The sequence below is a fragment of the Dipodomys spectabilis genome, unplaced genomic scaffold, assembly GCF_019054845.1.
Source record: "Dipodomys spectabilis isolate Male_0828 unplaced genomic scaffold, ASM1905484v1 ptg000066l, whole genome shotgun sequence".
NCBI classification, from domain to species: Eukaryota; Metazoa; Chordata; class Mammalia; order Rodentia; family Heteromyidae; genus Dipodomys; species Dipodomys spectabilis.
The window spans coordinates 12,198,442-12,226,138 of record NW_024870743.1 but is presented as its reverse complement, the minus strand read 5'-3'; the positions used below and the strand labels follow the sequence as shown (position 1 = coordinate 12,226,138).

The window sequence follows — 27,697 nt, the reverse complement described above, 5'->3', positions numbered from 1 at the left end:
TGGACCCCAGCCTATTACCATGCACTAACATCAACACAAAATGGATTAAAGACCTTAACATCAAACCTGATACTCTAAAACTACTGCAGGACAGAGTAGGAAAGACACTTGAATTTATAGGCACAGGCAGGAACTTCCTGAACAGAGTCCCAGGATCACAATAAATTGGAGAGAGACTGGACAAATGGGGCTACCTTAAAATAAAAAGCTTCTGCACAGCTAAAGCTATCGCAACCAAGCTAGAAAGACAACCAACTAACTGGGAAATATATTTACAGCAATATATCAGACAAGGGTCTAATATCCATTATATACAGGGAACTCAAGAAATTAACCCCTCACAAATCTAACAAACCAATCATGAAATGGGCAAGGGACCTAAAGAAAGATTTCTCAGGAGATAAAAATGGCAAAGAAACACTTGAGGAAATGTTCATCATCCCTGGAAGTAAAGAAAATGCAAATAAAAACAACACAGATACCACCTTACCCCAGTCAGAATGGCCCACATCCTAAAATCAGCCAATGACAAATACTGGAGGGGTATGGAGAAAGAGGAACCCTATTACACTGCTGGTGGGAATGTACACTAATACAACCATTTTGGAAAACAGTCTGGAAAGCTAAATATAGACCTCCCCTATGACCCAGCCATACCATTCCTAGGCATCTACGCTGAGCTACAGGAACCAGTATACAAAGGCTCATGCACCTCCATGTTTATTGCAGCACTGTTCACAACAGCCAGGATATGGAAACAACCCAGATGCCCCAATACTGATGAGTGGTTCCAAAAATTGTGGTACCTATATATACTGGAATATTATGCAGCCATTAGAAAGGACAAAATAATGGCATTTGCAGGGAAATGGATGGAACTAGAGCAGATTATTTTGAGCGAAGCCAAGAACAAAGAGACAAACGGCACATGGTCTCCCTGATATGTAGATACTAATGCCAAAATACAAAAAGATATGGCAAACAGAACTCAAGAAACAAAGGACAGCCAACCATTTTGTCATATCATTGCTGAATGACTCCATGTTCTAGGCCATATATATGGTAGATATATGCACGCAACAGAGGGAAGCCAGGAGGAGGAACAGAGTAAGTGGGAACAGTCCACACTAAGCAAAAGGAAAGAAATGCAAACATCACCTGATGTGGAAAAAATAACTTGTAATGTCAAAGTTCATAGAATTCACAAAGTGTGTAGACCATGATAATGACAATTTGCCTTGTGAAAATTAAAATGTTTGTGACTCTAAGTATCACTAGTCCACAGTACTGTGGAATTTATGTAATCACCTAATCTCAATGAAAGAAAAAAAAGTGAGAGAAGGGATGGGTTAAGAGAGCTGGGTGTCAATGTTGTCAGACACTTTGGACTCATATACTGTTTTGTAGAATGGGAACTTCTTTGTACAACTACTTAAAGATAATAAATAAGTAAATAAACAAATAAAATTATTTTTAAAGCAAAGGAAACAAACATGTATTCACTAATTGTACCCAGTAATTCCAACTTTCTGGTGTATGGTTCAGGTAAACATCTCAGTATCCAAAGAAATAAAGAATAAAATAGTTGTTAATAAAAGGGAAAAATAAGAACTGGCTTTGTATCTTTTTAAAAAAAATTTTATTGTCAAGGTGAGGGGTGACAGTTACATATGTAAGGTAGCGATTACATTTCTTATCTAACTTGTTACCCCGCCCTCATTTTTCTCCCTTTTCCCCTTCACCTATCCCCCCTCCCCAGTTGTACAGATCATTTTCAACATATTTCTTGTGGGTATCGTTGTTGCATAGGTTCCCACTTTGTCCTTTGTGTCACCGTTTTGTTGTTCCCCTTCCCTTCCCTAGCTCAGATAAACATATATACAATACCCAGGGTACCAAAATCCAATATAGAAAAAAGTATGGAACGCTTCATGAATTTGTGTGTCATCCTTGTGCAGGGGCCGTGCTAATCTTCTCTGTATCGGTCCAATTTAGCCGAAGCGAACACTGTTTGATGCTTTTTAAGAACTCAAAATGTCTGGGTGCTGGCAGCTCATGCTTGTAATCCTAGCTACTCAGGAGGTTGAGATCTGAGGATTTGAGGCCAGCCAGGGAAAGGAGGTTCCATGAGACTCTTATCTCCAGTTAAGCAGCAACAAAGTGGGAAGTAGGGCTGTGGCTCAAGTGGCACAGTGCCAGCACTGAACTAAAAAGTTAAGAGACAATGCCCAGGTCCTGAGTCAAGCCCCAGTACTGGCATGCATATGTGTTGTGTGTGTGTGTGTGTGTGTGTGTGTGTGTGTGTTGTGTGTTGTGTGTTTTGAAATTTTAATCTTTGGACTTATCTACAAAATACAAATGGTATTCCAGTGGGGAGACCACTTGTAAATATTTTCTTTCAAAAGTTCAGGGCCACAGCCTAGACGCCAACAGAACCAAGAGCCAGGCTTGGACACTTGTCCCAATAAGCAACGACAGAGAGGTGCAGTAGCAAATCAAATCCAATGCCGCCAAGTTGGGAAGAACAGGTAATGAGGTTCAGTGACCTCGGGTCCATCTTCAGGGTGCTGACAATGAGCTTTCCGAGAATAGAGGGAAGAGGCCAGATGCATGTGTGCTTAATCAGACCTGGGCTAACTGTGGCCTGGTTGGTCATTATCTCAGGAATAGTCAGGCTAAGAAAGTCTGCATGGAAGTGGCGCTGTGGCTCAAGTGGCAGAGCGCTCACCTTAAGCTGAAGAGCTGAGGGACAGCGCCCAAGCCCAGAGTTCAAGCCCCATGACCGACAAAAAAAAAAAAAAAAGCAAGTCTTTGCTACCTGGAGTGGGGATTGACTTTGCTTTCCTCCTGAAGATGTTTGCAATAAATGGCGACTGCAGTAGGGAAGAAGTTAAGGCGGCAGAAGCAGAGTCAGAGATGAAGTGGATTCGCTTAGGCATGTGACAGCAATCCTTCTTCAGTCTCCCTTCCTCGTTTGGGGTGGGCCTGAGACACAGCTCTGTGGGGCACTGGAAATGCTTGGGAAGAGGAACACCTCTAGCAGAGAATCCCTGGGCAGAAGTCAATGTGTTTTCAGCGTCACTGATGCTGCCAGTCTGTGCAGGGAGGCCTGTTTCAGCTCAGGTGCCCAGCACACTCCCAGGACAGCTCTGGGGTCAGGTATTAGATTTCTTCTTCCCACCCAAGTTCTTCCTCCCCCACCTGCCAGCCCTGTCAAGAGCAGCATTTCTATCTCTGTCTCTGTCTTGGTGCTGGTCCTGGGGCTTGAACTCAGGGCCTGGGTGCTGTCCCTGAACTCTCCAGTTTAAAGTGAGTGCTCTACCACTTGAGCCTCAGCGCCACTTCAGGTTTTCTGGTGGTTCACTGGAGAAGAGTCTCACAGGCTTTCCTGCCCAGGCTGGCTTTGAACTTCGATCCTCAGGTCTCAGCCTCCTGAGTAGCTAAGATTACAGGCGAGAGCCCACTTGTCAGCCCAGCAGCTGATCCCCATTAAATTCTCCTGACCTCAAGCTTTCTTAATTTGAAAATAAAAAGAGAAAACATCAAACACATACATTTTTCTTCCATATTGGGTTGAAAAAAAATCTAAAAAGTTGATTTCAGAGCCTGGAACCACTTGGAGAGGTCCCTAGTCTTATTGTCCCTTGATTTGTCACCAAGGCCCTCAGAGATGTACAGCAGCCTGGGGGAAACTTAAGGAGGACCTGTCACACATCTGTACACCCCAGAGACAGACCTGGGGAAATTGAGACCTCCCCTCTCTGAAGAGAGAGTTGATTGAGGGGTTCAGGAGCAAAGGCAGGGACAGAGCGTGATGAGCAGTGATGACTGTCATCATCCCTGAGTTCTCCAACAGGGTACGGCCTGAGGTAGGGACCGGAAGGGGGCTGGCTAGTGCCAGGAAACCATTCCTGAAGATGGAGCAGAATCTAGGGACCCATAGTCAATTTCCCTTCTTGAATGAGGCAGGGCCCAGGGAGGCTTACAACACCGAAGACTTTTAAAAGTCTGAGGAGCCTTAGGAGATGGAGGTGAAGAGTCTGGGCCTGCTCCTGGTGACTCTACATTCAACTTTCAGTCTGTCTTGCTTCACTCTTTTATTGAGTAACAGTTTTGACCACTGCTATTCCATTTTGAGACTAAGTGAACAGAGAACAATTCTATATCTTGTTCAAACATGTGAACCACTACTATCTATCAGCACACCATAAGGCACACACTGATCATTTATTTGTGCCAATAAACAATTATGTTTTCAATACAGTATCAGAAATCCCAGACACATGAACTTATCAATCACAGCAGATGTAACTCCTCTAACCAGGGACTGAAAAAGGAGGAGTACCGCAGGACTGAGATGTGGCAGGCATACTGAATCCTGTCATCAGGTTACTCCTCATAAGTCTTGATCAGACAAATTGCCAAAGAGTCCCCAGGCTCCAGCTCCAGTGGTTTCCAATTTGCCCATGACAAACTGACACTAAAAATGGCCTGCCACCTGGACCTGCATTTGATAACTCGTGTGTATGTGTGTGTGTGTGTGTGTGTGTGTTAGTACTGGGGCTTGAACTCAGGGCCTGAATGCTCTCCTTTGGCCTTTTCTGCTTCAAAGCTGGTGCTCTACAGTTTGGACCATACTTCAGAAAAGTCTCATGGACTTTTTCTGCCTCAGCTGGCTTTGAACTGTGATTCTCAGACCTTAGCCTCATGAGTAGCTAGGATTGCAGACGTGACCTACCAAATTCTGTATCTTGAACAGCTCTGTGCCCACAGTGTGTAGAACTTCTTACGTGGTTCCCTATTACTTTTTCCTTCCTCTCTACCAGCTATCTGCCTGTGCCTCCCACCCAGCCTCTGATCTTTAGAGCCTCCTCAACCCTTCCTTAGCATTACCTATATATTGTTATTGTATGAAGTATAATGAGTGATCTGAGGGTTAATATTAGTAATTGAGATTGGAATAAAAATACCTGTTTGCCAATGGCTCAGGGATGTCAAATGACATCGTTAATACTGGGGAAATTAATGCTAATGAAATAGATCTGGCTTGTGAAATGGTTATTATTCAATACATTCTGGTATTAGGGAAAGGCCCAAAAGACGTCCCTCTGTATTTCTGACATAGCTGGCTGGGAACAGAGATGGATTTTTTTTATGTCCTGGTTTCCAGTTCAGACAGAGTCCGGCGGCACCTCTGCCGGGGGAAGATGGTAGTAAGGAAAATGTCATCTTTCTTTGGTGCCTTAGGCCCAGATGCTAAGGTTATTGGGCACTGGGTTCTCCTGCTTCTGATTGCGAGCAGGGCCCATCCAGTTTTTCCCCTTTGAATGACACGCACAGGCTCTCGGTGGCCTTGTGCCAACTGGGGATGGAGTTTCTGAGGTCTAGGCCCTTACAAGGAATGGCCGAGAAGCAGGGCACACAACCTGTGCTCCTCAGCTGGGCATGCCTGAGGTCACACGGGAACAAAGCAGCTGTCTGTTTTGCCTTTTGGCTCGGGGTATGAAGAGAGAAGGCATTGTCTTCTATAGAATGTCTCTGAAAACTTCTTTTTAAAACAACCGGTCTTCTCCACAGTGGCCGGCTATCAAAGTAAGGCCCAGAGTTCCCAGAACTTGTGTGAAGGCAGAGAGCACGTGGACCGTGCGGCCGGGCGCATCCGCAGCCGAAGGACGGGCGGCAGTGGGCTCGTGACCGAGAGTGTGCACCAGGCTAAGGCCTCACCGCCTTCGGGCTCCCGGGTGGACCCCGAAAGCTCGATCTTAGGACCCGGGCGCACCTGGAAGGCGTCCGGCATCCCCGCCCAGAGGGCGCTGCAGACTCGCGTCCACGGAGGACCCGCTGCAGCCCCTATCCCGGGCAACGCCCTCACGATCCCGGGCCGGGCGGTGGAACCCCTCGGTGCTGGAGCAACGCCCCCCGAGACGCCGAGAGCCACAGACCCAGGGCGGGGCGCGGGGCGCGGGGCGGCGGGCGAGAGGGGGGAAGCGCCGCTGGGGAGCCAGGCGAGGCTCGGCCCCAGCCCGGCCCGGAGCGGGGCCGGCTCGGACCCGAGGGGCGGGCCCGGGGCGGGGCCTCGGGGGGGCGGGGTCCCGGGGCGGGGATTGGGGCCGGCCCGAGACCTGGCGGAGCTGGGGGTGGGGGGCTAGCTGGTTTTTTTTTTTTGCAAACGGCTAAAGGGCCTGCGGGTTTATTATAAGGCGGAGCTCGTCGGCAGAGGTGCAGGCTCGCGCGGAGCTGGGCGGCGGGAACCGGGCAGTCGGAAGCGATCTCCAGCGGGCGGACTTCACCGCCCTCGCCCGGGACAGCAGTCAGCGCGCTGGGCCAGGAGCCCGCGAGAGCCGCGCGCGGCGCCACCAGCGGAGCCGGCCGGGAACCCCGCGCAGCTCGCAGCCCCGACCCGCGCAGCCCGCCGAGCTCCCGCCGCCGGTCCGGGCAGCATGAGGCGCGCGGCGCTGTGGCTGTGGCTGTGCGCGCTGGCGCTGCGCCTGCAGCCGGCCTGGCCGGTGAGTGCGGCCCGGGGCAGGTCCGGGAGGCGGCGGGAAGCTGGGGCTCGCCCCTCGCCGGTGCACGTGGAGGGGGAGGGGATCGCGGACGGCTTCCCGCGCTCGCTAGCCGGGCAGGCCCGGGGATGGAGAACCCTGCAAGTATACAAGGACTCCGCCGTCGGGGGGCGCGGGGTGGCGTCTGCAGCGTGGAGCCCGCGCCGGGCCCCGCGCTCAGTTACGTAAAGCGTGCCCACACGTGTCGGAGTCCGCGGCCCGCAGCGGCGCCGGGAGGGGGGTCTCCCGCGCGCCCCCCTTTCGCCCGGGGCACCGCGGCGGCCGGGCCTCCGCCAGGGGCCCCGAGGTCAGGAGCCGCGGCCACGCCGCCCCTTCCGCAGACCCTAATCTAAACCAGATCGCGGGCTCCTGCCCGCAGCGCCGCCGAGCCCGGGCCACCCTGCCCTTTGCGCCCAGGCAAGTTGGGGCGCAGCGGGGCTGGCCGGGGGAGCCGGCGGAGGGGCGCGCGGGGGCCCGGAGCGCGCGGCGCGGGGCCCTCGGGCTTGCCTCGAGCTGCCGTAGGTGCGCCGAGCCGAGCTGGCAGTGGGAGGTTCCGGGAAGTTGGCTCGGGAACGTTGGAGATCCCGGAGCAGCCCAACTTTTTTGGGGGTGGGGAGGGGGAGCGGCTGAAGTGGTGCTGCCCCCAGAGGGGCGCCTTCCACGCCAGTGGTCGCGGCGATCCCCTCTCCCCCTCCCCCGACTCGGCTTTGTGCTGGAGCCGCGCGCCGAGGGAAGGCGCGCCGTCCCTTGGCCCGCCCTGTAGAGCCGGGGCGCGGGGAGGGGGGGGCGACCGAGGGACCAACGTGGAGCTCGCGGCTGGGGGCGGCCCTGGTGGAGGATGCTGCATCCACTTCTGGTGGGGTTCGATCGCCTTTAGACCAAGCCGACAAAGAACGTGCCGAGGGGGTCCCCAGAAAGTGGCTCTCCCGCCCCAGCCGCCGTCCGCTAGCCCGCCTTCCCCAATGGGGGCGCTTTGTTCTCGGCCCCTGTAACCCTTTCCTGGGAGCCGCCCCGGAGCGCCGGCCCTGGACGTGGGCTGGGTGCTGGGCCGCCGCCAGGTGTCAGCGCCGGACGCTGGGTGCCCACGCCCCCGGCCCCCGCACCGGCTGCGAGCCCCGGGGGGAGGGGGGTCTTCCCGGCACGGCCGTCCCGGGGGAGGCCGGAGGGAGGTGCGCGGCCGGGGCTCTCTCCCTGCCGGAAGTGGCGGTCTCGCCACCACATCTGGACAGCTCGACTTCCCTAGTTCTGGCCAAGGGAGGCACGTGGGCAGGGAGGGAAGGCAGGGGTCGGCACCCGGGAGCAGAGCTTCTGATGGGCCGTCTGCACGCGTCCCTGGGCGGCGCAGACCCTCGGCTAGTATTTTCTTCGGCAATCACAGCCACTAGTAGTTATTGTTTGAGGGGATTCTTGGGGACTGGCTTCCGAGATGAGGTCGGTCCTCAAGTTTTGGAGGCAGATGGGTGGACGCTGCTTCCCAGGTGATTTGCACTTCCAAAACTTTCTGAAGTCCGAGAGAGGACCCCCGACTCCTCTTGAGTGGCCTTCTGAGTTGGAGTCTGTGGGGTGCTGAATCTAGGGGAGTCTGGGGCTGGGGGTGGTGGTGTAGGCGGACTGGTTTCTGGTCTGCAGTGCACTCCTGGTTTTCAGGTTGGAGAAGTCGCTCTTGGGGCTTGTGGTTTCTGTTGGGGCTCAGCTTACGCCTGGAGAAGAGAGTGGAGCCACTTGGCGTGTCTCCCTGACCTGCCTGGCATTGCCTCCTGTCCCGCTCTGCAGGCCAAGAGGAGGCCTCACGGGGCTCCAGGGAGGTGGGGTCCTGCGAAGGCGCGCTGGTACCCTCTGCCTGCCTGGAGTGAGACAGCATTCCTGTGAACTCCATCCCAGAGCGCCCATTCCTGCGGAGGCCGCTGGAGATGGCCATTCTCTGGTTATAGTTTCTGGGCTTTTCTGTGGCCTGGGTGGAGGTAGATGGTGCAGTGGGAGGCATTGTTTCTGTCCCCACTGGAGAACGCAAGCTCTAGGAGGCAGGAGATTCCCAGTGGGGAAAGGAAGAAGGGAAGGGAGTCTTGAGAGGCCTTCTGGAGTAGAGTTTGCACAGAGCCTGTGGTTTGGGCTCAGACTAAAGCATGGCGCTTAGGCATTCTTGCTTTTTTATTTTACGAAGTTTACTTTATAAATGTTTCTCTCTTTCCCAGCAATGCCCTTTCTTAGAGCAAATACCTGGTTTGTTTAAAGGAGGCTGCCTTGTGTGACATAAAATACCTGCCCAGTGTTGCCCTCTTCCTCTTTCCTAAAAGAAAAGAAAACAAAAAAAACAGGCAGTTGGGATTAAAATGGAAGAAAGTATCCAAAAGTTGCCAAGATCTGGCACCAAGGCCCCCGTGGGAAAGAGGTCAGAGCCCCCCTGGGGACCAGTGAGGTAGCCTCTCACAGTTGGGTGTCTGAATGCAGGAGGTAGCTCCCAGCAGTCTCCAGAGACTGAAACAGGTTTCTTTAAAAAAGTGTGTGTGTCCGTGTCCGTCCGTCCCTGTAAGGTGTCCCTGTCCGTCTGTCTGTCCCTGGGTCCATCCGTGTCCCCATAGTCTTTTGCTTCTGCTCTGTGGGGGAAGGGAGTGTTCTTCTGGAATAGTTATTTGCGATTTTTGTTTCTCTCCCCTCCATCTTGAAAGGCATAAAATCCTTTTTGCTTTAATTATGGGGACTAGTAGAGACATTTCCCCAAGGCCTGGCAGGGTGGGAGGGGTGGGGGAGGCTCTGGCTGCCTCTGCCCAGGCTCAGACTTCGGAGGTGATGTCACTGCTGGCTTAAGCTCCCAGGGGAGGGCAGAGCCAGTTAAAGTCTCTACCTGTGGCCCTTGATGGGTTCCAATGAGACCTTATTAAGGGGCAAGGAAGGAGAATACTCCCCCTTCCTCCCCCCCAAATGATGACTGACAGTCTTGTGTTTTGTTTTTCTAAGTAGTTTCTAGTAGAAGACTAAAGTTGTTTTTTTTTTCTCTGCTGTAGCAGGAGTTTGGATTCCTGAAATCCCTTGAGAATGAAGTGTCTTTGGCATTCAGACTTTGTTTCAGTGAGTTCAGAATCAGCATTGCCTCCAAAGTATTCTTACTTTGCACAGGACTCTTAAGTATTTATTTCTCTTTATCAACATCAGCAAGATGCTAGACATGGTTTACTCTCCTCTGGGTACCAGCTGCTACCCCCTTCCCCAGCAATCCAGGCCGCCCACAGCACCGTTCTGTTCCCTGGATCTGTTGAATTTGATGTGAACGTTTATTTTCCTGTGCAATAGCCAGAAGTAATGTTGGTGTATCTGAGTGGGTCAGCTGTTCCATTCATTCTAATTTGTTGAAAGGAATCAGATTGGTTAGAACCAGAGTGGAAGGTTCTGAATCAGGTCTAACTCGTGAGTAACATACTTGATCTGTGGATTTGATATTCTTTTTGGACCTCAGCCGGGACCTCTTGTCCCTAGCCCTAGAGGGGGAAAGAGTCATTGTTTTAGTCCTCAGTCTCATCTCTTCTGGGACTTGGCTAGTCCCAGGTAGCCTGGCCTCATTAAGACATGCTCTTGTTTTTCCTGAGGAGCATGGCTGTGAACTGTGATCCTCAGATCTCAGCCTCCTAAAAGTAGCTAGGATTGCAGGCATGAGCCACGGGCACCCAGCCAGGGCCCTTGTTCTTTAGCCTTTACTGTGGCTCTTAGCTTATGTTTGTGTATTATCTGCATCCAAAAAGTTTGTCAGGATGGAGACACATCCTGCGATTAAGGAGAGCCCCAGGATCGAATCTCAACTCTGCCACTAATTTACCCCGTAATCTAGGGCGAGTCTTTTTACTTTACATCTTGTCATTGCCATTTGCAAAACAGATATCTTCATGCCTGCTCTTCCTGCCCTCATTCTGTCACCTGGGTGTCTATTTCACAATGGATGGGTGAAAGTGCTTGGTAATGAAAGTGCCCAAGGAGAGTTAGCTGCCAATACAATGGAAGTTAGGGTTACCTTTTATTGAGTGCCTATTACAGAGAGCTCAGTTCTCTTCCTAATTCTTAGTTAATATTTACCCTCAACCTTTGTAACAATATATCATTCACCTCCTTTTGGATGAAGGCAACTGAGCCTGTCCAAAGAGCAGAAATGGCAGACACAGGATTTTGACATGTGTGGTGTGTGCATAGTGTGTGTCTGTGTAGCACGAAGGAGTGCATTACAGGGCTGTTCATCCTCTACATGTGGGGGTATCCAGGCCACCTCTTGCTGACCCACCCTGGAGTCTCCTGGGGGTGAGCATTTTGTTAGGAAGGGGGCGTTGGGCTTGGCTAGGCTGGCCTGCTACAGTGCCTTTGGGCAAACCCTGAGAATTAGGCAATGCCTTGGGCCTCGGCTGTGGCACTTGAGGGTAACTTGGGGACAGGCAAGAGCTCCTTACAGTAAAGCAGAGGCCAGGAGTCGGAAGTGAGACCCAGGAGAGTGGAGTATGGCGTGACATGCTGGGCCTAGAGAGCCTGCATGTTTGGATGCACCTTGTTAGGATGGCACCCTTGTACCTACCTGAGGTAGCACCCAGGGGTCCTCCCTTTCTCGCTGTCTTTCATCTCTTGGTTGCTCCAGTGCCAGGTCTCATCGCTAGGTCATTGAATGATGTCTAGGCCCAGTGAAAAAACGGAACAAACTTTTCTCTGATGGCTTTTTACCAATCAGATTTGTGATGTTGGGTTGAGGCCCCTCCCCCCACCCCCTAGTTTGCCTGGGGTTAAAGAATGGGATTAAGGGGTCTGTGGAATGAAGAGCTTCTAGTGCCAAGATCCTGTATCCTGGAAGAGACAGAGGTTTCAGGTTGCAGCAGAGGTTGGGTTGGGGGTGGGAATGTACATTCTGGAACCTTCCATGGAGTGTGACTTGAGTGCTTTGACAGGTACCAAGGAGAGGAGGTATCTTAAGTCTCTTACCACAGGGAGATAGGTGTTGGGAGGCAGTGAGACACAGATCAAGCTGTAGAGTGACACTTCTGCCTCCTCAAGAAGCTTCTGTGTTGGTCATGAGATGGTCCATGAAGTCCAACAGGTCCCATCACTGTGGTCAGTGCAAGGGGATGGATGGATGGGCACCTGGGGAGGGGTGTCCTCTGCCGTGGCATGCCGGGAGGCCTCGCCAGACCTGCAAGGGAAGGCAAGCTGAAGAGAGCTTGCAGAGGGAATTTCGGGACCACTGATGGGGGGCAGGGGGGTGTGGGGAACGGCAAATCTCTCCACTTAGTGGTTTGCCGGGGGATCTTTCCTGCTGACTCAAGAACTCAGAGGCCTGCAGAGGTGCCTCCTCCCGCCCCTCACCCTCTTCACACTGAGAGCCGTCAAGGGTCTCCAATCTCCTGGTGTTTATGGCTTTGTGGGCTGCCTAATTATATGTAGAGGATGCTCTCCTCTGGCCTCCAGCCCTGGGAAAAAGCTCCTCTGCCCAGTGACTCACCTGAGGTTTGTGGCCTCGTGAGAGTCTCTGTGCACTCATGCACGCACGCATGCACGCACATGCTCGGGTTCCAGCTACACTGGCCTTGGCCTGGCCAGTTGTGGTGCACACACACACTCACTGTCTCTCTCCCTTCTGGGTTTTGCTTCCTGTTAAGTTGGCCCTAGCTTTCTGGCACCCTTCACTACCTGTCTGCCACTTCCTCCATAGAAACCAGAGAGTTTGTTCTTCCCTTCTTCCTTTCGCTTGCTGCCTTTCCTCTTTCCACCGCAGCTCTGAAACTCTTCTGGAAGTTGTTCCTAACAGAGAAGGGGGCGCAGCCAGGACGCCTGTCCTTCCCAGTCCCATCGTGGCCATCCACTCAGTGTGGCTCACACAAGTCATTGCTCCTCTAGGTCTGTCTCCCATCTGCCCGACGGGCCTCGATTCTGAACAGAGAGACCTTGTTGTGGGAAGGGCCACGTCACAGGCCTTGAACTCCTGTCCACACTGCCTCTGGGGACCCATCCAAACAGCTGGCTGCCTGAGAGATCTCTGTGGGCTAGTGGAGGGGTGCCCTTGGCAATTGGCGTGGGAACCGGGGTGGAGGGAGGCCCCTGGGCAAGGTCAGGCTGGGGGTGAGGGCTGGGCCCTGCTCTCTGCGCCCACACCCGGGCGTCCTGGCACCTGCCCGAGGTCCGCTCATCAGCAGGAATGAGAACCGCACCGGGCAGGTTGGGGCAGCAGGAGGCGGGTGTGTTTATCACTCGCCTCATCAGCTGAGTCATGGTGCCAGGCCCACGGGTCCTCCCTGGAGACTCACCCATCTAGCCTTGACCCACTCTGTGTTGGGCACAAGTGGTACGATGAGGCCCAGATGTGGCCTGAGGTGGGGGGGGGTGCTGGCTTCCAGCCCTGACCCTGCTGTTCCCCCTCTGTGGGCTTCTCTTGGGATCAGTGAGCCCCATCTATGAAATGGGGGCATGGGTAGAGAGGCAGAAGGGAGCTTGTGACTTAATAAGGCTGTGTTATATGACTCTGTGTGTGTGTACCTTGAGTGCTGAGGGGTTCCAGAGCTACAGCTAGAGCCATACAGGTCTGTACAGGGAGTGGCTTCACATCTGGTCTCATGTCTGCACTAGAGAGGAGGTGCCTGTCATGGAGCCAGCCTGAGAAGGCTTCTGTCGACATGTGGAGGGTGGGGACAAGGCGCTCTTAGGTTTCTCACACTGGCCTTATTTGACTGCCTCTGTCTTCCTCATGAATGGCAGCTGCCTAGGGTTGATGCCTGGGCTGCCCACTTTTGGGGGGACCCTAATGTGGGGTTCTAAAGCCCTAGGACTGGGCAGGAGCAGAGGACCCAGTAACTGACAGGCTAAGGAGGCAGGATTGTAGCACCACAGGCTGAGTGGGGGGTCACTCTTCGGGTTGGGATGTGGGGTGGTGGGCAGGAACTTCAGGGGGCTGGGGAATAGGGCATAGAAACACCCGGAAAGGTCTTCAGGACTTGAGCTGCTTAGGAAGCTCCCCAAGACTTGGAGGTCCCACCTCCCAGGAGGGTTGGGGCCGGATGTGGAAGTCAGGTTCAGGCTTGCAGGGCCCTGGGCTGTGGGGTGTTGGAGGATCCGCCGAGACCGTTGTGGAGGCTGACGTCACCCCAGCTTCTCCCAGAAATTGCCACAGGGGTGCGGTGCTGCTGTGGTGACCCCCCAGGTCTCCCTAGACGGCACGTGGGGGAGCGTGGAGCTGCTGGGCCTGCAGGACCGCTGGGGCTGGCCAGCCCTCAGGCCACATGGTTGTGTCCACCTCCCTGGCCTGACTGAAGGTGTTCTGGAGAGTTCCTGGGGGCCTTCAGGATGAGCACAGGTGGCTTTTCCAGGGTCCAGGCCTGGGTGGAGAGTCCGCAAGCGGGCCTTGAGGTCCGTTTTTATTTTTGTTTTTTTCCCTGTTAGTTATAGGGCTTGAACTCAGGGCCTGAGCACTGTCCCTGAGCTTTTTTGCTCGACTAGTGCTGTATCACTTTGAACCATAGCTCCATTTCTAACTTCTGGTAGTAATTGGAATGGAGATAGAGTTTCAGGGACTTTCCTGCCCAGGCTGGCTTTGAACTGTGATCCTCAGATCTCAGCCTCCTGGTAGTACTCAGTGGGACTTAAATTCATAAAGTTGCGAGACTCTTATCTCGTTAGCCAGCGAAAAGCTGGAAGTAGAGCTGTGACTTCTGTGGTCGAGTGCTAGACTTTAGCCAAACAGCCAAGTGGCAGCCAGAGGCCCTGAATTCAAGTCCCACTGAGTACTAGCACCACTAGTTACTCCTCTCTAGCTAGGACTACAGGCATGAGCCACAGGAGCATTCTTGCCCACCACCTGTCCTCCCTGACGCTTGCCTCTGCCCACTTCTGGTGCAGGCCTAGGCAGGTGAGGGGCCCCTGAGGGGCTGCAGAGAGACGGAGTGAAGTTTTCCCCTCTGGGATCATGCCTGGACTTCTTGCATCTTCTGAGTAATCTTGGGCACAATTTTTTTTTTAACCTACCTCCAAGCCTCAGTTTCCTTATCTGTAATATGGGGTTTCTCACAGCCTGCCACATGTGATATGGTAGGGGTGCCCCTTCTTCCTGGCCTAGGACAGGTCTGGGGGAGAGCATTGAGGTGGGCCTGCAATGGCGGTGGCTGCAGGAGGTTGGTAGTTACTCGGTGGGAAGGCAGTGGTGCCTGGCCTGGCCCCCGGGGGGTGTGGATACAGCAGGGTCTGCAAACATGGCTTTTGCCCCTTCTCTGAAAGCCTTGTCTTTGTTGGCAGGACAGACTTTGTTTTCCTCAACCTGAGCAGGGCTGGGCTGGCAGGCGGGAGTGGAGGCCAGATAAACCCAGATCCCCAGGCACCGGGGTGGGGGCTCATGCCAGTGAAGTAGGGCCCTGGTCGTGGGTCGCTGTGGCCTGTGCCTGGAACTTGGGACCAAAGGTGGCCTTGGAGAAGCCAGGTTCTCTGTGGACACCTTCACATGGCGGCTGCCCTCTGCAGGGTGAGGCCCCAGGCCTTCGGGTGAGCAGACTTGCCTGTCCCTCTCCCTCTCACCTCAGGCATAAGCGACTTCTCCCCCCCCCCCCCCCCCCCACCTCATCTGTAAAGGTGGGCATGGCACTAGATCCTATAGTGGTTCTAAAGATAAAAGTGAATTCATTGGGTGCCAGTGGTTCACACCTGTAATCCTAGCTGCTTAGGAGGCTGAGATGTGAGGATGTTGCTTCAAAGCCAGCCTGAGCAGGAAAGTTCATGAGACTCTGATCTCCAGTTAATCAGTCCAAAGCTGGAAGTAGAGCTGTGACTTACGTGGTAGAGCACTAGACTTTAGCAAAACAGCTAAGTGAGAGCCAGAGGCCCTGAATTCAAGTCCCACTGAGTACTAGCACTGAAAGAAAAGAAGACTAAGTGTACTAACTCAGGGGAAGTGCTAGTACTTCAATGCATTTAGTGCTAGCACATTCTGCTCAGTAAATATTGGCTGTGATGGCCTTTTTTTTTCTTCCCCATCAGTCATGGGGCTTGAACTCTGGGCCTTGGAGCTGTCCCTGAGCTCTTCAGCTCAAGGCTAGGGCTCTACCACTTCCGGTTTTCTGGTGGTTAATTGGAGATTAGAGTCAAACCGACATTCCTACCTGGGCTGACTTTGAACCAAGATCCTTAGATCTCAGCCTCCTGAGTAGCTAGGATTACAGGTGTGAGCCACGGGCACCCGACTGGCTTTTTTTTTTTTTTTTTCTCGGTCATGGTCTTAAACTCTGGGCCTGGGTGCTGTCCCTTAGCTCTTCAGCTCAAGGCTAGCACTCTACCACTTGAGCCACAGAACCCACTTCTGGCTTTTTTTGTTTATGTGGTGTTGAGGAATCGAACCCAGGGCTTCATGCATGCGAGACAAGCACTCTACCACTGAGCCACCTTCCCAGCCCCTGGCTTCTTTTTTGGAAGACCAACTTTGTTTATTTCTGTTCTTCCAGTAACTCTCAGCCCAGGTCAGATCCCTACATTCTTTTCCCAGCGCCTCTGGTCCCGAGACTTGGGCAAGGTTTCATGGACGTACCTCTGTTTTGGGGGTCGCTGGGCTACTGAGGGGAACTACACTTCTCATCCTCCTGTAGCATCCCGGTACCAAGCTATGGAGGCCCAGGAAAGGTGTGTAAACCTTCCGGGCCATCAGGGAGAGCAAGCTCTTGGTGAAAAGGCCCCGGCTATTCAGTTCCTATTTGGACCAGGCCCTCCTGTGAGTGATCAGGCCTGTAGACACAGCCTTCACAGAAAATCCTGGCTTCTACTCAGCCTACAGGGGCCAGCTTCACCCTTCTATGAGCCCCTCTTCTAGAAATCTCTGCCTTCTGTCTCTCTTTCTGGGCTTCCCAGTGGCTCATAATAGTGCTACTCTGTCTGAATTATGCTTTACTTGAAGAGATTCCCAGCCTGGCCCAGTGCTACATATGTGGGAGGAGAAGCCACAGACCTCTGTGGCTTGAACAGAGAGCAAAGGGAATTAGTCTCTTTCCTGGGCAAGGCACTCTCATTCTGAGCAAGGTTAAGAGCAATGCCCTTGGCATCTTCCTGACTCCCTTTTGGGCTCCCTTTCCTACCTGCTGTGTTTCCTAGCCCAGCTTCAGTGCAGGTTTCAGAATTAGCCCTTTCCCCCCATAAGAAGTTGATTTATACTATAGTGTGAATGATTAGTACCCCTTCCTGTGCCCCACCCTCTGGGCATTTTTGCTTCCAGGAGGATATTGGGCAATTTTAAGGGACACTGAGAAGAGAGATTTTACTGAGGAACTTGGAGTCGGACCCCCTAACCCCTCCAACTGGGACCCCTCCTGAGTGCAGGTGTGTTAAAGGGGGCAGTTTCTGCCTGACACTGTATTTGGCCAATGTAAATACAGACTGTCCCTAGAATTTGAAAGCTACCAATGTCAGGCTCCCTAACTCGGTAGCGTGAAGTTGGGGTGTGGGGGGGGGCGCTAATAATCTAAATGACAGTTCTCCGGGTCTTCTTGGGGCCTGAGCCTCTCAGAAGGAGGATGGGGTGGGGATTAGGGGGATCCCTGGAGGTGGCCACCTGTCAATCCCCAGAGACACAGGTCCAGCATTCTTCCTTACCACCCTGACTTCCTTTGTCACACAGTAGGCTAGGGGACAGACGGACGGATGGACGTGCCTGGCAGGTGGGCTGTGGCAGGAACTAGTCCTCCAGCTCCATCCCATACCCGCTCTCAGCTGAGCCTGCTTGGACTAGTCAAGGCATGTGCGCTGGAAGGCAGGCGCTGGCTCCCCGAGGGGGGAGGGCTGGGCATGGGGTGCTGGGGCAACCCTAGGACCAGGAACAGGCGACCTTGACCTCAGGTTTGCCGTCTGGCGTTGCAGCAAAGGAGAATGCTATGGATCTGAAGTCTTCACAAGGGGCCAGGAGCTTTTTGAAACCAAGTCAGTTGCCGTACCTCTATCCCCGGCCCAAGATGGAGGCAACTAAGGGTGTGTGTGTGTGGGGGGGTGCTCACCCCAGGGTCCCTCTCCGTGAGAATGCTGTGAGCAAGGCCTCGTGGGCTGCCCCATGTCCCCCAGTGGCTGCTGACGTAGTACTTTGCCTGCCTGCTCCCCAGCCCCCGCCCTGGGCGAGGCCTAGTCTCCCCCACCCACGGGTCACCCGCTCACTGCAGGTCCCGGCTTGACTCTCTCTCAATGGAGAGGTGGAGAGCCGGTGAGACGGTGAGCTGATAAATCACTGCCTGGCAGCCTGGCAGCCGGAAATGCTGGTCTGCCTGGAGGCCCTGGGCTCCTCCCTCCTGGGAGGGGCCTGGGGCAGATTTCAGGGGCTCTACCTTCCTGGCTGACTGAGGTTGAGGTAGTGAGGGTGTTGGCCTAAACCACTGTGTCCTGGGACTGGCTGGACCATCTGGGTCCTGGTTATGGTCCTGAGGCCCCCCCTCCCCCACCCAGGGTCTGTGGGTTCCTGATCATCACGCATGCTCCTCCTCTAGCCTGAGAGAAAGTAAGGAATGTTAGGCTTCTACCAAACCATTTACATTTTCCACCCTTTCCCCTCCCCCCCTCACGGCCTTTTGCCTCAGTAGCACCTCCTATAGGCCATGTGGGGGGAGGAGATGCTGAGTTGAGGTCAGAGGTTCCCTGTTGCTCCTTGGTAAAGGAAACTAGGTCACAACATGCTGTTGACTCTGCCCAGAAGAAACAGTGAAAGGGTAGAGAGAATAATCCAGAGCCTTCCCAGATTGCTTTGCACCTAGTGCTTGTTTGCTGGGCTCTATTGTGATTTGGGGGTCTTGTATTTGAACCCTGGACTTGGTTAAGGGACCCGGAGAAGTTACCCCCCCCCCCTCCCCGCCTTTCTTCTCTAAAACCATTGTTGTCAAAGTCAGCCTGTGGGGTGGCACTAAGAAGACTGGCTGTGACCATCTCCCATGATCCTTAGGGCCCCTGGGTGAAGGTGATAGTTGGGACACCACTCCAGCCGGTGTGGCTTCTGGTGCACAAGTTGGGAAGGGGAGTCAGGCCATATTTCTTAGACCAATAGATCTGTCCAAGAGACCGAGGACTAAAACCAATTATTTCAGGGTCTGGGTGCTTTGCTGTCACTGGGCTTTCTTGCTTAAGGCTGGTGCTTTCCCACTTTGAGCCACAGCTCCACTTCCAGCTTTTTGGTATTTAATTGAAGATGAGTCTCATGAACTTTCTTAACCATGCTCTTCAGATGTCAGCCTCCTGAGTAGGATTACAGGAGTGAGCCACTGATACCCAGCCAGATTACTTTATTAAATGAAGCGTTCTCTCTCTCTCTCTGCTGACACTGGAGCTTGAACTTAGGGCTTTTAGTTCTCGCTTGGCTTTTTCAAGATTGGTGCACCATCACTTAAGCCATACCTTAAGGCCTCTACCTTTTTGATAGTTGGAGGTAAGAGTCTCATGTTTTAGTTTTAGTTTAGTTTAGTTTTGTTTTCTTTCTTCTGGGCTGGCTTTGAATCAGGATCCTCAGATGTCAGTCTCCTGAGTAGCTAGGATTACAGGCATGAGTTACTAAGACCTGGTTCTTAATGAAGTTAGAAAAAAATTACCAGATATGGGGTTGGGAATGTGGCTTAGTGTTAGAAGGCTTGCCTAGTATGCATGAAGCCCTGGGTTCAATTCCTCAGTATCACATAAACAGAAAAAGCTAGGAGTAGTGCTGTGACTCAAGGTGGTAGAATGCTAGCCTTGAGCAAAAGAAGCTCAGGGATCGTACCTAGGCACTGAGTTTAACCGTACAAGGGTGTTTCATTGTGATATTTCCATACCTGCATACTAAGTACCCCATCAACCTCATCCCCTGTTTTTTTCCCCCTTAAGACAATTTCAGCAGGTTTCATTGTTCTATTTTCACCCATGGAGTAAAGTAATTGGATCATACGCACCTTCACTCATACCTGCTAACCTCTTCCACTGAAACCCACTTCCCCAACAGTCTGTTCGGGACTTGAACTAAGTATCTGAGGCTTTTGTTCATTGGCTGGTGCTCTACCACTTGAATCACACCTCCAAGCTCCATTTTTCATTCTTTTGCTAAATCAAATTTCTTACACACTGACTCTGTTTGAAGCTTTCCAAGGTGGTTAGCAGCGGTCTGCAATCTCAGTGAACAGTGATGACAAGTGTCTAGCCTGGCATGATGGTTGGGTTTTCTTGAAAACCAGCTCCAGGGTCAGTGCCCTGCGGAGGATCCAGGCTGCTGGGGAAAGGGAGGAGTCCTGGCCCTTTGATAAGGACTGCTCTTCGTCACTGGTGTGACTAATTGGACTTGATGCAGTGATTTCATTACCACACCTGGCAGCTAGCACAGGCCACAGCCTCCCTTTCCCACTCCACCAGACAAAGGCTGCTCTGCACTCTGGGATGACATTATTTTTATCTTCTCCTGGGTTTAACTGGAGGTGCTGCCTTCCTTCGCCCCTGGAGTATGGTCTCCAATTTCTGACATTGAAAAGAATCCCAATTTATACCAAATTCCTGTGACCTTCTTCTAGGCTATTGTGCACATTGATTGGGAGGAAAAAAAAAAATTACATGACCCCAGGAAGTCAGTAATGCCTTCGAAGGGGATTTGTGATGTGTGCTGTCACCCAGGTCAAGCAGCAGGGGCCGTGCTAGTGTGTTCATGATGGCTGGAAGCCACAGGACTTGGTTGCATTTCCAGTTAACCTCTGGGTCCACCATACTTGAACATCTTGCAGAGACATCGACTTGCTTGTGACGTTGCTGAGGCCCAATGTCCTGGTGGAGTGCTCCTGCCCCTGGTGGCCTTTCCATGGGGCTCCATCAAAAGGAAGTAGCCAAGGAGGGTGGCCTTGCTTATGGCCAGTGTGGGGGGTGGGACCTGGCAGGCAGTATCTTCTTGGCGCTTCCTTGGAACCCTCTGCTCACAAAGCTCCAGAGATGCTCTTGGGTGTGGCTGGCCCAGTGGCATCCATGCCATTTCCTCTGCTCCCTACCTCCAATCCAAACACATGGGCTTAGCCAGGGAATTAGGGCTAAGGGGAGGGAGATGGCAGATGAGGGGAGCAAGTGTGCTGGCTGCGAGGCCTTGAGCCATTCCTTATCTATCAGATCCTAATCTCAACCCAGCCTGCTAAAGTGCAGGTGAATTGTGTTCTAGCCTTAGGTAAGGCCTTAGCCTTCAGGCCTCGTTTCAGCTGTACCAGCCGCCTTGAGTCTCTCCCCAGCTCCTTCCCACACATCCCCAGGGGGTGGCCAGGAAAGTAAAGACTGAGTCAGACAAGATTGGTTGTCTGGTCTTCTCTTCCAGACTCCCAGTGTCTGTTCCATGGGTTCCCCAGTCCCTTCCAGCTTTGGGTCTGTGCTGTGGGTAGGGAAGGGGTTGAATATGTGGGATCCCTTTCTCATAAGTGGGATTTATTCTAGGGTTTTGATTAGTCCAATGGGTGACTTACTTTCCTGGGACCTGGAAAGGTGAAAGGTTGGGTTAGATTGCCTCAGGTGACAGGAGGTGGGCTCCGGGCTGAGCCTGCCTGTCCCTGACCGTTAGTGAGTAGTGACCAGGAAGTCTCAGAAGGACCCAAATCCAAGGTGATGCTGACAGCGCCCTTTAAGGCCTTGTGGGCAGAGGGCTCCGGCCGGCAGTATAGCGGGCTTACCCAAAGAATGTGGAAGTCAGGCCCTAAACTCCAGTCAGCTGGCCCCTTGAGAATCTCAGTTCAAAATCAGTTTCTGCTAATTGCTGAGATATCACACAAGATCCCAGCTTGGGAGTGGGAGGGGATTGGGGGGAGACTTGGCGGACAGAGGACAGAGAGTAGAGACTGGAGGCCCCTAGGATGGGATTGGCTCCCGGAGGCTAGAGGGCTGGTTTGCCTGTTTCAGTGTGGAAAGCGTTTGCTTAAGAGCTTGTTGTGTAAACAAGATCACAGAGGGATAAGCCCTGCGGGAGCTAAGGGAACAAATTGTTTCTAGGGCCCGAATCTTATCTAACCACGAGAGAAGGCCTGCTCTTGGGAAACTGAACCTGTCTGGGCCTCTCTGTGCAGGTGAGAGGCCAGCCTCCCTGGGTCCCAGTGTGAGTCTTTTCTGCCTTGGCTGTTGAACAGGGCCTGGATCCCATGATGTTGGTTTCTGTTGCAAGCTTCTCGCTCTCTCGTGGGACTCAGGTTCAGAGGAGTGAAGCCCTGATCCTCTGCCCCATCTCCAGCTTTTGGAGGCCATGGACAGGGGAGAGTGGAACAGAAGCCTTGGGAAAGCTGTGGTCTTGGTGGCTGAGCCCGCCTGGTGGGCGGTATTCTCAATTGCTAAAGGGGGAAGTCATGGGAGAGTCTAGGGCCAGTTGCAAAAGCTGTATGAAGGTAACACGGGCATTTGAAGCCCCATCTGGGATGGGAAGACAGGATGTGGCCTGAGAGGGGATAAGGGGAGAGACTCTGACCTGTTCCTGGTGGATGGGCCCCTGTGCGTTTTGTACAGTTCTGCTTTGTACTTTGCAAGGAAGTTTGGTGTGAATTCTCTTGTGTCTCAATGATCTGGGTTACTGAATGTGGAACATCTTCCTGGTGCAGCTCTGTCTCAGGATTGCCACGGATGCCCCTGAGCCCCAGGTCCCTGTGGGACATCCCTCTGTCCCTACCCCTCTACTGTTCTGACAAGTGTTCAGGGTGAGCTGACTCCCTCTTATCCACTCTTCATAGGAAAGCCCATCCACTTGCTCCTTGCCCTTTATCCACACAGGCCTGTTGACATTGGAGGCAGCTGCGGGCCCCAGAACCCTTCATTCCTCTGTTCGGTGGCTCATGCCCTGGTTAGAACAACAGCCACTGCTGGTGGGCGCTGCGTGGGCCAGGCTGTGAAGTGTTTTAATTTGCATATCATCAACTTGCTGCAACCGATGTTAGCATTTGCCCCGATTTTTAGCCAACCAAGTTGCTTGTACTCATGTCTGATTTTTGAACAGGACCATCTAGCTACTCAACCAGCCACCTGGCTGTGAGGTCCTCCTTTTGTTACCTGGTATCTTGGAGCCAGTGCTGCCGGGGACCACAAATGTGGTTTGGTGTGCTGCCTCCCTCCAGTCCCCCCTCCCAACCCTGCACGTTTGCATCCTGACACCTAGCCCTCCAGCCTGTGGCCCTGGTGCCATGGTCAGGTACCCAGCTTCCTCAGGCCCAGGCTGCCTTGGGGTTATCCCTGGGGATTCTTTATTTCTTTATTTTTATTAAGATTGATCATGAGGCTTGAACTCAGGGCCTCGGCACTGTCCCTGAACTTTGTTACTCAAGGCTAGTACTCTACCACTTTTTTAAGTGGTTAATTGGAAATAAGAGTCTCACAGACTTTCCTCTCGGGGCTGGCTTTGAACTGTGATCATCAGATCTCAGCCTCCTGAGTAGTTAGGATTACAGGCATGAGCCACCAGTGCCCAGCCTCTGGGGATTCTTGAAAGCTCCCTGGTTGATGAGGCCCCTCCCTGCCATGGGGACTCCAGCCTGCACTCCCAGAAAGCTGTTTGTCTGCTCTCTAAGTGGTTGGGGCTCCCTGACCAGACTGAGTGTGCTAGGGTAAGGACTTGCTCCCCTCCCCAGTATGGGGCCTTGTGGTTGCATTCAGAGGTTTGGGGAGGCCCATGGTGCATACAGAGATGGTCATAGAGCCATGCACGAAGGCTTTCTCTGGGCCAGCACGGTGAAGGGGAGACCCAGGGCTCTGGCCGAGCCACTACTCATAGTCTTTTCTGATCTTTTTCTAGCTGACTGTGGCCACTAATGTGCCTCCTGAAGATCAGGACAGCTCTGGAGATGACTCTGACAACTTCTCCGGCTCGGGCGCAGGTGAGGCTGAGTCCTGACCGCCCAGTGTTTCCTGTCCTGCCTAGCCCCATCCAGCTGGGCCGGGAAGGTGGTTGTACAAAGGAAAAGAACAGGGTCTTGGACTGCAAAGAGCTACCTGCATAGGGAGACGACCTCTAGGGATCTGAAGAGAAGGCTCTGGGCTCAGAGACCTTGTGCTGCCTGCTGCACACTGGCCCATTCTCCTTGTCACTCATCAAAGCCTTTGGAAGACTGTTTGGCTCCTCTGAACCTCAGTGTTTCCTATCTGCAAAGTGGGAAAAATGAGTCAGCTGCCAGTGGCGCACGCCTGTAACCCTAGCTGCTCAGGAGGCTGAGATCTGAGGATCACAGTTCAAAGCCAGCCCGGATAGGAAAGTCTGTGAGGCTCTTATCTCTCCAATTGACCAGCAAAAAGCCAGAAGTGGAGCAGCGATTCAAGTGGGGGGGCATTCATCTTGAGAGAACAAGTTAAGAGAGAGCACAAGGCCCTGAGTTTAAGCCCCAGTACCAAGAAAAGTGGAGGGAGGTATATTTTTACCATAAAGTTATTGAGAGCCATAGGCATTTTTTCCCCTTCTTCCCTAGTTCCCTTTTCCCTGAGGGAGAGAGGTCCCCGAGCTGGGAGGCCTCCCAGAGGAGACTGTGTTTTATGGAACAAAGGAATAAGGCCAGTAGTCAGAAGGGATATCAGAGCAGAGGCCTGAGAGCTGGGAGATGCGTGCAGGCTTCTGGGCCCTTCTGACGCAAGGGCAGGGAGTTGCTGGGAAGCTGTGTGCACCGCAGGTCTCTGATGGTCCCCTGCTCTGCTCCATGGTTGGGATCTTTATTGAGGTTTCGGAGACCAGGCTACCCAGGCAGGAGTGCAAGGAAGAGCAGCTTCTTGTCCGTGTGTGGAGTTGAGTGTAGCCCCACTTCTGTCTTTTGGGGGTGGTTAATTGGAGATGAGTCTCATACACCTCTCTGTATGTCACTCTTGCAATTTAAAAAAAAATGAAAAAATTTTCAAGTCTTACAGATATTCCTGCCCAGACCTAGCTTTGAACCATGATTCTCAGATCTTGCCCTCCTGAGTAGATAGGATTACAGGCCTGATCCACTGGTGCCTGGCCAAGACAACTTCTGGAGAAAGAGCAAGGGTCTGTCCTAGCTAGCAAGGAGTCAGACTGAGTCCTGGCTTCAGGCTCTACCTCCTCACAGCCTGAACTTGGACTTGACTTAGTGCTCTACCACCCCAACATGCTTTGCTTCTGATTCTGCAGGTGCCTTGCAAGATCTCACCTTGTCCCGCCCATCTTCCTCTACCTGGAAGGATGTGTGGCTTCTCACAGTCACACCCACGTCTCCAGAGCCCATAAGCAGGGGTGCCACAGCTCCCTCAACCTCCATGGTGCCGGCCATCGAGAGGCCTGAGGAGGGAGAGGCAGTGGTACTTAGCAAAGTGGACTCTGACTTTACTGTCGGGGAGAAGGTGGTCACCACTGAGCCCAGGGAGACCACACAGCTCCTGACCACCCATCGAGCCTCAACAGCCAAAGCCACCACAGCCCAGGCCTCCGCCACCTCCCCTCCCCACAGAGACGTGCAGCCTGACCACCATGGGACCTCAGCACCTGTAGCACCTGAGGAAGTTGACCTTCCCAAAGTGGAGGAGGGAGGTCCTTCTGCTACTGAGAAGGTGGTTGAGGATGGAGCCACCAATCAGCTCCCAGCGGGAGAGGGCTCTGGGGAGCAGGTGAGCAGCCTCTGTGTTTGCTGGGACATTGGGTGGCCCCGAATACCTGGCACTCCACAAGCTTACAGCACACAGGGTGCTCCTCAATGTGAAGATGGGGTTATAGGGTTCCACTTTCCCCTGGGCCCTAAGGCCTCCATTGGGGCAGAACAGATTAATGACAAGGTCAGAATGAGTCTTTCAAGGTCCGGGGCCTGGGTAAAAGTTCTATCAAGTTTTATTTCTTACCATAGAGCATCATGGGACCTGGACACTTTGTATTGAACACCAGCCCCTTTATTTTCATAGAAAAAAAATGCTTTGTGACATTGAGGTGACATCTGTGGCGTGGCCAGCCGGGGATCCAGTGTGGACACACATGTGGGGTGCTGGGCTGTGGGGTCTTGGAGGTGTCTGGGGACATATCTGAATGGCTGGCGGCGGTGCCCAGACAGGCAGGGCTGGCTGCTCTGGGTGTGAAACAGCTGGATGCCCCAGCGGTCAGGGCCCTGAGCCATGCCCATGTACCCCGCAGGACTTTACCTTTGATACATCTGGGGAGAACACAGCCGTGGTCGCCATGGAGCCTGGCCTTCGGAATCAGCCTCCCGTGGAAGATGGGGCCACGGGCACCTCACAGGGTCTTCTGGACAGAAAGGAAGTGCTGGGAGGTAAGTCTTCTCCTGGGTTGGAGGCTGGGGGGGGGGGGGGGAAGAAGGGAGGAGTCAGGCTGCAGCTCTGGGTGGGGAGGAGACTGACCACACTCCATTCCACTGTCCAGCTGGGGAGCATCTGCTGCTGAGCCCAGCGCACTACTAAGCTAAGCTGGGTTCTATCCACTCACCCTAGGGGTCATTGCTGGCGGCCTCGTGGGGCTCATCTTTGCCATATGCCTGGTGGGCTTCATGCTGTACCGGATGAAGAAGAAGGACGAGGGCAGTTACTCCTTGGAGGAGCCCAAGCAAGCCAATGGCGGCGCCTACCAGAAACCTACCAAGCAGGAGGAATTCTATGCCTGATAAGAGACGGCTCTCCCCCCGGGGCCCCCCCGCCACTCACTAGGCTCCCACTCGGCTCTCTGTGAAGAACTGTAGGCCCTGGCCTCCCCACCACCCGTGCCACCTCCCCAGCCCTCTGACCCCTCCAGCCACCCATGCGGTTTCCTAGGGTGTGCTGGGGCGCCCACTCCGCTTCTCCATCTTCTGCCTCGAGGCTTGGGTGCAAAGGGTTTCTCGCATCTGACCTTCCCACCACAGCCACACACAGAGTCCCACCATTCCAACCCAGTTTCTCCAAAAGAGCGACCCCTCCCAGACCTCGCTCTGGTGAGAAAGAGGACCCGACTGCTTTGGACCTTCATGGCCTGCTGTGTGGCTGGGGCATTCTGGGGCCCAGGGAGGCTTGGCTGAGAGACACCATAGCACTTACTGTAGAGACTGGCTGTGGGTGTGGCCGGGTGGTTGTGAGTGGGCATCCAGGGCCCCTCAGAATTCACTTTGTGTTGTGGGGAGGTCTGCTTTAGATACCAACTTGTTTTTGCACATGTTTTCCTTTAGTCTCTCTGTTCCTAGCCCCAGTAGACTTCATTACTTCCGGGGTAAGTTAAGTCAGTTGATTGGTGTCCCCCATCTTGCTTCCTTAATCTACATTTGGGAGACAGCATCAGGGTTAAGAAGACTTTGTTGGTTTTTATTTTTTTTTGTTTGTTGTTGTTTGTCTGTGTGTTTGTTTAATTTTTTTATTTTATTTTTATTAACTAGAAGAACCAAATCTGGAAGCCAAAACACGTAGCTTTAGCATGTGTGTTGTCTCTTGAGCTTATCACTCATGTATGCAACAGGGTATGGACAAAAATGTTTGGTGGCCCCATTTTTGGTGGTCCCTTGGTAGGGTGGCCAGTCCAGGCTGCCCTGGGGTGGCCATCTCTTCTGCGCAGTCAGATCTGTGTCCATGAACTCAGGGCCATGGCCGTGGCCTGGGCTGCTGTGAGATGTGGGAGCTGCCGATGTGAGAATTGAATCCTGGCACTCAGGCTGGAGATGGAGGAGATAGGACCGTGGGGTGGGTGGCAGGTTGGCCAGGGACCCAGAGACTCTCTTGCCTTTGGCACCATCTCTGGGGATGTCTCCCCTCCCCCTCCCGGAAGTAGACAAGAGGCATTTGGGGCATAATTGGCACTGGCTCCTCCCATCAAGAACCAAGTTCTCCGTTCCTCCATTCATTTGCTCCTGCAGCCCCACCCTGGGCTGGAGTCAGGAATGTTTCCCAAAGAGCGATCGTCTTTTGCTTTTGGCAAAACTCTACTTAATCCAATGGGTTTTTCCCTGTACAGTAGATTTTCCAAATGTAATAAACTTTAATATAAAGGAGTCATGTGAACTCCACTGCCTGCGCTTCTTCTCTGAGCTGGTTGCGTGGACGTGCTTAGTCCTTTCCCAAACACTGGCAGCTTGGGGAAGCTTAGCCAGAGGCTCACTGCTTTCATCTCTTCCGAGGGGAGAGATTCTTGGGTTCAGAGTCCAGATTTGTTTTGTTTTGGCTAAGCCTCTGGAGGTCGGGAGGTTCAGCCAAGGTTTTATAGGGCCTGGTGTGAATCCTTCTCCGTGGCCTCAAGCGGGGACTCCTGCACACGTTGACCTGAGGCCAGA

At 53.2% G+C, this 27,697-nt stretch overlaps 1 protein-coding gene and 1 pseudogene across 1 annotated transcript; one reads left to right on the top strand and one right to left on the bottom strand.

The window, feature by feature from the left end:
* Positions 1-1,913: 1,913 nt before the first annotated feature.
* On the bottom strand, positions 1,914-2,014 carry LOC122108856 (annotated as a pseudogene).
* A 4,132-nt stretch (positions 2,015-6,146) lies between these two features.
* Positions 6,147-27,428, top strand: Sdc1 (syndecan 1). The gene is made up of 5 exons (XM_042680837.1): positions 6,147-6,506; positions 23,257-23,338; positions 24,598-25,070; positions 25,585-25,720; positions 25,899-27,428. Exons 1-5 carry the CDS (start codon positions 6,441-6,443, stop codon positions 26,066-26,068), a joined length of 927 nt encoding a protein of 308 aa, XP_042536771.1. The 5' UTR covers positions 6,147-6,440; the 3' UTR covers positions 26,069-27,428.
* Positions 27,429-27,697: the final 269 nt, after the last annotated feature.

What these genes read in the sequence shown, in the direction of transcription:
- Sdc1 (XM_042680837.1), top strand. Translation starts at nt 6,441, where the DNA reads ATGAGGCGCGCGGCGCTGTGGCTGTGGCTGTGCGCGCTGGCGCTGCGC. An exon ending in CTTCTCCGGCTCGGGCGCAG is followed by an intron (nt 23,339 to 24,597) that starts GTGAGGCTGAGT and finishes CTGATTCTGCAG; the next exon opens with GTGCCTTGCAAGATCTCACC. An exon ending in GAGAGGGCTCTGGGGAGCAG is followed by an intron (nt 25,071 to 25,584) that starts GTGAGCAGCCTC and finishes TGTACCCCGCAG; the next exon opens with GACTTTACCTTTGATACATC.